The sequence below is a fragment of the Hirundo rustica genome, chromosome Z (assembly GCF_015227805.2).
Source record: "Hirundo rustica isolate bHirRus1 chromosome Z, bHirRus1.pri.v3, whole genome shotgun sequence".
NCBI lineage: Eukaryota > Metazoa > Chordata > Aves > Passeriformes > Hirundinidae > Hirundo > Hirundo rustica.
The window spans coordinates 5,484,346-5,495,917 of NC_053488.1; the positions used below are offsets into that span (position 1 = coordinate 5,484,346).

The 11,572-nt window shown below is 42.1% G+C and overlaps 1 protein-coding gene across 1 annotated transcript in view; it reads right to left on the reverse strand.

Moving 5' to 3' along the window:
- ANKRD31 (ankyrin repeat domain 31) overlaps window positions 1–8,576 on the reverse strand; it is a 66,535-nt gene extending 57,959 nt beyond the window's left edge. The window contains exons 1-6 of the mRNA XM_058424056.1: window positions 8,248–8,576; window positions 7,377–7,432; window positions 5,639–5,718; window positions 2,399–2,442; window positions 1,687–1,781; window positions 30–70 (exon numbers count right to left, since the gene is read on the reverse strand). Coding sequence (XP_058280039.1) covers window positions 30–70; window positions 1,687–1,781; window positions 2,399–2,442; window positions 5,639–5,718; window positions 7,377–7,432; window positions 8,248–8,576 — 645 coding nt within the window. The remainder of the gene's footprint in view (window positions 1–29; window positions 71–1,686; window positions 1,782–2,398; window positions 2,443–5,638; window positions 5,719–7,376; window positions 7,433–8,247) is intronic.
- Between the last annotated feature and the right edge of the window lie 2,996 nt (window positions 8,577–11,572).

Genomic DNA, 11,572 nt, shown 5'->3' on the forward strand with positions numbered 1-11,572 from the left:
TCAGCGTCAACAGCTATGTGCTTACTTACCTTCTCTTCTGAATCCTTCTGAAATCCATTCAATTTGATACCTAAATTTAGAACAGAAAAATATTTCAGTTTAACTTTCTACTTTTTAAAGTTCTTATCATCTCTTAAAAAAAAAAAAAGGCATAATTTACTAATTAAGGCTTAAGTTTCAGACATTAAAAATTACTATAGTCATGTTCCCTGAGTGGAACTGACAACAGAATTTCTGGTTATGCTCTGTTAGTCACCAAATAATATGCCAGAGCTATTCTGTCACATTTCTTCACTGTAGTTTAGAGTCTTGTGTTTCCAAAGACAATCAGCAGATGGAATTGCCACCCATTTCACATGATGAGACCTAGCCTCTGCCCTCTCTAATTACAGTGCAGTAAGACAATACTGCTAAAACAATACAATAACTTACTGCCTCTGGATAGTGATGATCCCAAACCCCCTGATCTCATCATCCTGTTTCAACATGCATGTGACTCCCTGGAAATTTCCTAATCAGAAATAAAGTGAATGTTTTTCTCTTGGATTACCAAAAATAAGCTCAAGTGGAAGACAGCAAAACAGATGGGTCAGTCCTGCATTTTTGGGAACGCTGAGGAACGGAAGTACAATTTAAGTACTAGCACATGCTATACAGACCTGAGGAACAGTAACATTTTTGTTTCTCTTTTCTTACAGATGCCTCTGATTCCTGGATATGTTTGAAAGAAGGAAGTAGAAACCCTCCATGACCTGTTTACCTCACACATCTATAAGGCATTTCAAGCATCATGTGGCCAGCACCGTTGTCAGAAAATTCCACGGCAATAAAATAATTTTAAACTGGATATAAGTGAAGGCTGTTAAGCCAGAGTGTGTTAATACAAACACACTACCCTGGAGAGAATCCAGACAATAATATAAACATGCTCCCCTGGAGGGAATGCAGGGAGGGGGAGACAGAGGGGGAGGGAGAGAAACCCTGGCAGACAGCTCTCCCTGTCATGGTGAGGAAATCTGTCACCCCCAAGAGGCTTTGCAAACACCTATGTAAATCTTTTGTACCCCATTGGCCCTTTCCCTTCGCTTCTGCCCTAATCCCTCTGTTGATTGGTCCTTCCCTTGATCCCTCAGTTGATTGGTTCTCCCCTGAATCCCTGAGCTGACTGGATGATGTTTTACCCCGCCCCTTGCCTTTCCTATATTACCCTGTTTCTGCTGGCCCTTGAGCATTTCCTCACTGGACTTTTCTGACAAGAAGCTGAATAAAGCCTCCTGCGGAACTCCAAAAAAAAGGCTCTGTCTCTTCCTTCAGTGTCACCCTGAAGAGCTGATTTCACTAAAGAGCTTGAAATCACACAGCAGGCAGCAGATGCGCCTGTTCCTCTGGGATGTCCTTCTAAGGGCGCTTCTTCTCCAGGAAGGTCGCGGCACTCTGACCACAGCCCGCTGCGACAGATATATACCACTGGCTGGAGGAAACAGTTACTTCTCAAAAAAATCCTAACAGAATACTTACAAAAACAGAGTCCATGACTATAAAAACTGAACAACTCTTGTAAAAAGCACATATAGTCAGATTCTATACAAACCTACAAGGATACTCATCTTCAGCTTTTCAAATGATTTTTTCAAATAATTTTGCAACAGCTAGAACAACTCCTGGTTTTGTACAAATACAACATACCTACAGAATTATTTTGTTTTTCTTCTGCTGCAGAATTTAATGAAAAACCAGGCTTAGAAATATTTTCAGTAGGTGATGAGTGGTTTATCCAACCCCTAGAATTAAATAATACAAAAAAAAAAATTCTTAAAGAATTGTAATCTGCTTATCTTAGGAACATTTCTACAGTACTTTGAGTTTGCCGCTATCTGTGGAAACAGCTGCAGTTATTTTAGAGGTATACTTTTCTTTACAAGGACATGCAATAAATAAGACTTCCGGATTTCCTATGTGGAGCTAGAAACGTTTCCACCTTTGTTCTCTAACTGAAAAAAAAATGGCCTTTTCTATTCTCTATTACTTCTTCCTATATTTCTGTTATAAATCTATCTTCTACTGAATCTTTCCACAGTTTCCATGAACCAAAAGCATAATATTATTTATCACAAGTTTTTATTTGTCTAATGGTTTTCCCCAAGTTCCGTTATTCTTGTTGGTTATGTTCTTAAACCATTTAAGGTAGTATCATCAATAAAAATAAGTCCAAGTGCAGCTTGAACCATATGGGACACTGAAGTACTATCAACATAAATACAAATCCTTCACTATGCAAACAAGAAAACTTTTTCTCAATAGAACACTGGGAATAAAATAACATGCAAATGGAAGTATAACAGAATTATTTAATTACATTATGCCTGACTGGAATTCCTATGTGATGTATTATACTCACTTCAGTAGGGACTGAGACTGGTCAGATGTGTCAGATTGAAGTGCCTCAAAGAAGGAAAAACTCAACAAGTTAGTAAACAAAAAACTTTATTGTTTATTTTCTCAGTTTTATTGCAGGCTTGTTTTCTTCCTTCTGTAATTTAGTAGGGAAATGGAATTCTTAGATCCAATTATTATATACATTACTACTAAGATACAAAAGCATTCCACTTAAACCTTTTTTTTACTTGTACTATTTGACAAAAATGTTGAAAAATAAATGAAGACTATAGAAGAGAACATTCACCCACAAGGAAAACAAACTGTTGCAAGAAAGATACTATTGCTTCAAAGTTAAGATGTTTTATACATCAAAGTAACAAAACACAAGGTATTTTAATTTCAACTCACAGTTTTAATCTCTTTTTGAGAACTTTTTTTCATTAAATAAGACAGGGTGCTGTTCCAAAGACTGTGATGTTTAGTCTACTGCTCTCTTAAATACGGTACTTAAGGAACTTCAAGATTTGCACATCAGCCAGTTCTGAGTGGCAGGGCTGCCACAAACCAGCACAGGGAAGAGCAGGTGGGTAAGGAGAGCACTGATGTCATAGCAGGAGCCAAATTCCAACTTCTTATTACAAAGACCATGGACCTGCTTTTTGTGCCTTTGCCAATAATGCAGAGATCTCCCTCAAGTATGGAAAAAGGAGCCTTTATACAAAGTCTAAGGCAAACTAGGAATGATTAAGATAGTCAAGTGAACTGCAGAATGATTCTCTCACTGATGAGCTAAGACTGGGTATTACTAGTGGACTATCCACACACTGGCTGCAATTTTAAATATATCACTGACTTCTTCAAGGGCAAGACACAGAAATTTCCCAGTAGCAAGGAAAGGGATCCCTGCCAAAGGATCCCTGGCACACAACAGATTATTTAGTTTGTGCAACCATTATTGACTGGTGTAATTCCAAAACCTGGCAAAGAGATGGTGTGCAGAAAGTTGTATCTTTTGCTTAAATGGGCCCTTCAGGTGAGTCAAACTGAATATTTACACAGGACATTATCCAGAGACCAAGAAAGGTCAGGAGAATAACAGAACAACTACTAAACCTCCCTACCTGGCTAACATTGCTCAGAGAGACACTTTAAATCTCAGCAAACTACCATTTTAACTCAGAAGACTATGCTGTTTTGTCTTCTAAAAAGTTAGGTTCTAAGCAAAATCAGTATATTGCTCACTGGCTGAGAGATCTTCTCAAACCATATATATTACACAACCTGTATTTTTGGCCACTGACTGAAGTACTGGGAACAGCTTTCATCTTGCCCTCATTTTTGGTGAAGAAATTCCAGCAAAATCTCAGTAACTTTTCTCACTTGAACACTTATTTATACAGACAACTATATGAGGTGACTCTGGATGTTCTCCAAAAAGAGACCAATGCTTAAAAGCTGTTAGGTGTTACCTAACAACTTTTGGTGCACTTCACCAAACTGTAAGGAAAAAAATTATAAAAAAGGGGAAAGCACTAACTTACAACCATTACACCTGTCTGAACAAGCTATAGAATATCATGTTAACAGATAATGAAAATGACCTGTTGAAAAGAACCTGGATCCTACAAAAGCTGTATATATGTCTACTGTATCTCTGGTAGATGAAAATTCTTATTTACAATTCTTTTACATGATGGAATCAAAGACAGGACTGCACATCCTAGGTCTCCCAAAACCTATGTGAAGTACAAAGAAAGCTAAGACTCTCTGGAACAACTGGAACAGATGCTACTTTTCCTATAAACATTCACAGCCATCTACTCTGCACAAACTTCGTATCACATCACATCTAAATGCTGTATTCATATATGATCATTTCTGAGGACAAACTACAAGGAAAGCTCCTACGAAAGTACATTCCATGTGGGCTCTTGAAGTGGTTGGAGCCACATTGGTGCAATGTATGCATGTGGGTATCAAAGATGACAAGCCAAGACCATTCCTTACAGTATTCAGTAAAAACTAAGAATTTTACACTGTCCCTAAGCTGTGCATGACCAAGCTTCCAGTGTCTTGCTATACAGGTCTCACCAAAACAAAAATACTAAGAATTACCTAAACTATTTGGTGAAAATTAATAGGTTTCTTTGCTTTTCTGACTTCTTCTTTAGTGAGCTGGGCATTTGTCCTTACACTTGGGATTGGCTAATCTGGCAAGATTCATGAAGCCAAAGGCTAAGGTTAAGAAGCAGCTAGTCAGATCATCTCCCAGAGGGGAAAGGGAAAGAGCAAATGTGCACTTTTCTCATTCCCTCTATGCTTAGAAAATAATGAAAAACTTCAGCCAAGACAACTCTCAGACATGCAAGGAGCAAAATAAAGTTATAGAGAAAAATTTTTGAAATAACAGCATCTTTTGTATTTTGTTCACTGTTTCCCACACTGTTAGTTGAGACAAATTTATTCACAATTCTAGAATGAGCTGTAGAGCATTCACTTCAATAGAAAGCACATCTTTTTTCCATGTATTTCTGTCATCTAGGAAGCCATGTAGCCCTTCTTAGAAAAACCTCTCTTTTACTGGAATAAGGATACACAGATTGTGAGCTTTGGACTGGTGAATACAGGCTAAAGACAGTGCAACAGTCACAGTTAAAAACAGAGAACCTGTTTGTCTCTAATGCAGGTTTCCACTGCCATATGCAGGTGAAAAGCTAATTGCTCAACTGAACAGACATTTATGGGCCAGCTACTAACCACGGTAAATACGTTAAAAGGCAAGCTAATTAGCAGATTAGGGAATGCAGAATTATCCACAGAGCAAAACAATTACCCCATCATCATGTAAGCAGACATTTTATTCTGCATTTTGGATTATTATCTCTTTCCTTTTGAAAGAAACAATTCATCAACCATTGGATCATAGCTAATCTCATAATGAGTAATCCAGGGTGTATTCTGGCACAGTCAACTGTGATGATTACCCTTCAGCTCCTGAAGGGAACATATTAAAAAATCTGTGCTCCACAACTTCTTCATCTTTGTCCCAGGCTTGTTCCTCAATTTTGAAAGGTTATAATCTCATGAAAATACCAGAGAAGACACTTTGATACATTCCTGCAGACTGTACTACATAGATGACGAGATGAAATACAATTCAGCTGTAAGCCACCAGATCCCCTCAAGGGGAAACCCAAGGGTTTATTAACAATTAATCATTAGATATGCTTAGAGAAGACATTATCATTGCTGGACTTACTGGATTTATCTGTTCTGCCTTGGGACAACGTGTGCGGTCACCAAATTTCTGTATAAAACAGATTTCTGGAGAAAAAGCTCCTAGAAACAAACAAACAAACAAACAAATCCCTAGTAATTAAAATTTTGGTTGTCCTAATTTCTATGTAACTTTCCATAATTCCACAACTTTTTACATAATTCAGTAACTGAGCTACATGCATCAAAGCTTCTGATATGCACTGGATTTAACTGGCTAAATAGTCTGTCACGTTAGATTTTGAAACTACACGAATGAAACAGAATTTAATAAAACCAGCCAGCAGTGGAAATTCATTTCACTTAGTGTTCCAGGACCATCCCTGATTTTGCATTGGATATTGGGTCTTTCCTCTTATTTTTTTAAACTAATAACTGCAATTTTGATGACCTGCCTCATCCATATGACTAAAATATACTTGTACTCCTAGATGGCACTGTGTCTTTAATGACTATACAAATGAAGACATTCTCTCAAAAAAAAAATTAAAAAGAGAGAAACTTTTAAGGCTGGACTCTATGCTTGCAAACTAAGATGTTGTTACCAACACTAATAAAATACTAATCAAATTAATATTTACACTATGTATCTCCTAACCAAACTACCTTTATACAAGTATGCACAAAACCGTGAATGATGAAATTCTAATTCCAACTTACTAAATATAATAGATACAGGCAGAATGCTAAACATATCACAATCCATTACAGCTGCAGAGACAAAAACTCCCCACTCAACTCTCAGACAAATTCCCACTCCACAAACAGAACACAGTCAGACATGCCTCAAACCATGTATGTTGAATGTTGCAAGGATTTAATTCCAGTGGACAACCACAGCGAAGTTCAAAATGCTTCTCTCCTCACTTAAGACTATAAAGCAGCTATAAAAGATTCAGCATTAGGAAATCACACATTGGAGTTTCTGCAGATTTCAGCGGGCTGAAGATAAGATTTGTATTAACTCAGAGCAGGTTGATAAAAAAATTATGGTCCACTCAGTTTTTCAAACTGATAAACACAACCAGATCTGGAAGAACACCATATGTCACTTAAAGAATAGCCAATCTGAAATATCACTGAAATAAAACGTGTAGCATGCAAGTCAAATGGAACATATAAAAATGTCAAAGAAGTAATGACAAACTGTTACGTAACTAAAACATGCTTGCTCATCCGGCCTGCTCTATGGGAATTATTAGGGAATATTTTAAGAGCCTAAATGAGTGTGCATTCATTTATGCTAAAAGTATTTAATGGTAAACTAAACACTGAAATATCCCTACTCAAACTTTTTATGTTAAAGAGATATACTAGCATTACTAATGGGGTTTTTTAAGTGCCATAAGCAGCTAGAGTTACATACAACTGTTATGCATACAGAATCCATTTATTTTGTTCTGCACAAACACAAACACAAAAATATATACATGTAAATAAAAAGCATATCCCTATATATAGCTCAAACACTTCTCAGGCCAGGGATTCTCAGCACAGGAAGAAGAGAGAACTTAAGAGCAAACCTAATCAAATACTAAAAATGTGCTGAAGAGTCTTTTAAAATATGAGCTAAAATCAGAAATGAAATCAAAGAGAATACAGTTCCTAAGCATGAACTTCATAGAACACTCAAGTTTAAATCGGGACTCGGGCAAAATCCAAAGCAACAATTTAAGGGGAAAAACCAACACAGACCAGACTGAAAAAAGAATTTGTCCTACCTTCATTAAAACTTATCTCAGTTGTTAAAGCAATGTCCTTGTTAAGAAAGGCCAACCTTTGCAAAATAAATAAAACATAAGGTCGTTAAGGGGTTGTAAGCATATAACAGTCCTATAAACTCAAAGGGCATCTGAAAGCACACATCCCAGCCTCCGCCGTGGGGACACGCCTGGGTGAGCACTGACACGAGCAGTAAAAAACAGTAAAAAACCCACAAGTTCTAGGGATGTATGTGATTTTAGGCACAGAAAACCGTAACTAGGGAGGCACCTCGCTGCTTTAAGTATTGCCAAGAACTACCGTGCCACAAAGCCATCATAGGGATCTGCGTGTGGTTTCAAATCCTTCCTATATATTATAGGATACAAGAGATAATGTCATGAAAATGGCACCAATGCGAAGTCGCAGGGAGAATTAGCACGAACTGTATTTAATAGTGTTTATTTTCTCCGAGTTGTTTTCTGGGACATTTCACTTCTGCTGATTAAAATGTTACTAAAATGGTGGGTCCGCAGGCATAAACTCCGAGGCACACACGGTATGTAAAAATAAAAGAACTATTCGCAGAGCTAAAAAATACTGGGTCTAGGAGCATTATAAAACGGCTCTGAACAGAGGGAGAACCAAAACCAAAACAAACAAACCAAAAGAAACAAACAAAACACACACACAAACACACACACACAAAAAAAAAAAAAAAAAAAAAAAAAAAAAAAAAAAAAAAAAAAAAAAAAAAAAAGAAGAGAGAGAGAGAGAGAGAAACAACAATAACAACAAAACACTCTCAGCTCGGGAGCGGCCCGCTCAGCCGCCGCCGCCCTCACACAAGCAGGTGGGCAGGTGCCGCTCGCAGCCACACCGCATTACCACCTCCTCCTACGGAACTCCTCTTCCTCCACATCACTCTCCGTCACAGATCCCTCCACGACAGTCTCATCGCTGTCCGTGTCGATGTCGTCGCCGCCGCCACTCCCCCGGCGCTCCATGCTGCCGCCGCTCCGCTCCCCCGGCGCCTCCCCGGGCAGCCGCGCGCCCCCCTCAGCGGCGGCCGCCATCTTGTGGCCGGGCCTCGCTGCCCCTCGGAATGCAGCGGGCTCGCAGCGCACACCGGAGCCGGGAACACAGCAAGCAAACGCCGTGCTGTGTGTGTGATCGGAGGGTCTCACTTCTCCGAGTTTGTGCGCTTCTAACGCTGGCATCTCAATAGTCAGAAACGGTCATCTGCCCAGGGAGCTAACAGAGAGTGAGAAGAGGGTTGTGAAACAGTGTCTTATCAGTGAAAAAGGCCAGACAGCCTCAGAGGCTGTCCATTCAGGGAACCCCTGAATGGAGGATTACTTGGGCTTTGACTGCATAGTCTGGGGTCTTAGAATCATAGAATGTTGAGAGGTTGGAAGGGATCATAAACTTCATCCAGGCCCAATGCCCTCTGCCATGGGCAGGGACACCTCCCGCTAGACCAGGTTGCTCAAGGGCTTACCCAGCCTGGCTTTGAGCACAGCCAGGGTTGGAGCATCCACAGCCTCCCTGGGCAACCTGTTCCAATGTCTCCCCACCCTCACAGGAACTATTTCCTCCGAATATCTAACCTAAATTTCCCTTCTGTCAATTTGTACCCATTACTCCTTGTCCTACCACTACAGGTCCTGACAAAAAGTTCCTGTTGAGTTGTTGGGCTCCTTCTGTGCCTCTTGTCACCTGGCTGGAGCCACAGGTCCCCGTGCTCTTTGTATGCAATGGATCTGTGCCAATTCACGGGCTCTTAAGTCTCACAGTGGGAGATTTCTACCAGTAACTCACTTAGTTGAGAACAAGTGAGCGTGCAGACACACTAGCATTGATGTGAGAAACAAGAGAATCATTCAACCAAGAGAAGGTAGAATACTAATTAATAAGAGAACTAAGTAGCTTGCAATGAACTGTGATTTATTTGCTTTTATATATATATAAACACATATATGCTTTATTTGTGGAAAATTCCACCTGGTACCCTGCGCAGAATAAACGTCTGTTTTCTAGACTAGGCTCTGTCTCTGTGTTTAGAGAGTCCCTAAATTGGCAACACTTCTCTGCCACGGTTAAGTAGCCGACTTAATTGCTACCAATGAATGGTTCACGTGCTCACGGAGCGGGAACAAGTTTGAGATAACCAAATTATTAGTTGACCGTATTTTCGGCATTTGCAGTAGCACACTTCAGTGGTCGCCTGTCAATTACAAATACGTTTTCCTCAGGCAAGGCTCTGTTTCCAGAGCCGTTCTGGCACAGCTTTGCGGGCCATGTCCCGGGCAGTGGGGCAGCGCTGTCCCCGAGGCCACTCGGGACAGCCGTACAGCACACGGCCGGGCTGCCAGAGCTGCAGATGCGAGAAATCAATGTCACCACACGCGGTGTAATGTACTTGCAGAGGCTACAGACCCCAAATCACGGCAGTGACTCGTGCTCCTTGCGACCTAGATAAATGAGCATTTTTAGTATTTGCCAAATCATGTTCACGGAAAGAGTGGAAAACAGGGCAGAAATACTAAAGGTCATCTAAAATTATATGTGGATTACATGTAATGGCAGAAACTATACGAATTGCTGTTTTGCTTTGTCTTAGTCATATTTATATGCAGCTAGAGGAATTGCTGCACAAATGAGTGCAGAAATCTCACTGCTAATACTTTACACTTTTCAGATAATGAAGGTGAGATACTGAAAAAACCACCATTGTTAAAAAAGAAGCTATCAGGGGAAGTGGATATGCAGCAGTAAATTATTAATACTTATGAGCATCATATCAAAGACGAGAATGACAAGTGTATTTACACGTCAGAAGAGTGAGCTGGTACGATTTCATCATTCACAACAACTGCTTCGGGTGGAGTTCTTCAGAAACCTTTTCATCAGCACTTCCTTTTCTGAGGATCACATTAATGCTTCATGGCACAGTGCCATGTGAGCTAATGGAAGTATTTCCTAGTGAGGTGGCACATGTAAGATGCGGTTTGGGGAAAGCCAGGGCGCGAATCATCCATTGAAAAAACCGCTGCAGGTATTTGTATTGCAGTTGCACACGGGACGGCCCTGACACCCTGCAGTGATGTTTTGCAGAACTCTCTCGGTGCCCAATAGAATCACACAATCGGTAGGGATGGAAGGCACCTCTGGAGATCATCTACAGATCCCCTAGCACAGGTTACACAGAAATGCGTCGTGGTGGGCGTCTCAGAGATCCTACACCTCATGAACCAAAAATCTCATTTCCTCTCTTGGCCGAAAGCAACAAATGTATTGCTTTGCCTAGGCCTTTGCCTTCTCCCTCGCCCCGGGAGTCAGGGGCACTGCTGCTTCCCACAAGCAGGGAGTTTCCACGCTTTTAACACCTCGGCAAAGCGCGGTATCACCGGGTGGTATTGGTGCACGGGGAGCTCGCCTAGCCCTAGCCTTAGCCCTAGCGATAGCCCCAGCCCCAGCATTAGCGATAGCCCGTAGCCCTGGCCCTAGCCCTGGCCCTAGCCATAGGCCGTGGCCATAGCCCCGGCCCCACCATTAGCAATAGCCCGTAGGCCTAGCGCATAGCCCCTAGCCCTAGCGCGTAGCCCCTAGCCCTAGCGCGTAGCCCCTAGCCCTAGCCCGTAGCCCCTAGCCCGTAGCCCTAGCCCTAGCGCGTAGCCCCTAGCCCTAGCGCGTAGCCCTAGCCCTAGCCCGTAGCCCCTAGCCCTAGCGCGTAGCCCCTAGCCCTAGCCCGTAGCCCTAGCCCGTAGCCCGTAGCCCCTAGCCCTAGCCCGTAGCCCTAGCCCTAAGCCCTAGCCCCGAGCCCTAGCCTTAGCACTAGCCCTAGCCCCTAGCCCGTAGCCCGTAGCCCTAGCCTGTAGCCCTAGCCCATAGCCCTAGCCACAGCCCATAGCGCCTAGCCCGTAGCGCCTAGCCCTAGCCCGTAGCACCTAGCCCTAGCCCGTAGCCCGTAGCCCTAGCCCGTAGCCCTAGCCCATAGCTCATAGCCCATAGCCCTAGCCCCTAGCCCTAGCGCTTAGCCCCTAGCCCTAGCCCGTAGCCCTAGCCCTAGCCCGTAGCCCTAGCCCTAGCCCGTAGCCCCTAGCCCTAGCCCTAAGCCCTAAGCCCTAGCCCTAAGCCCTAGCCCCGAGCCCTAGCCTTAGCACTAGCCCTAGCCCGTAGCTCTAGCCCTAGCCCGTAGCCCTAGCGCGTAGCC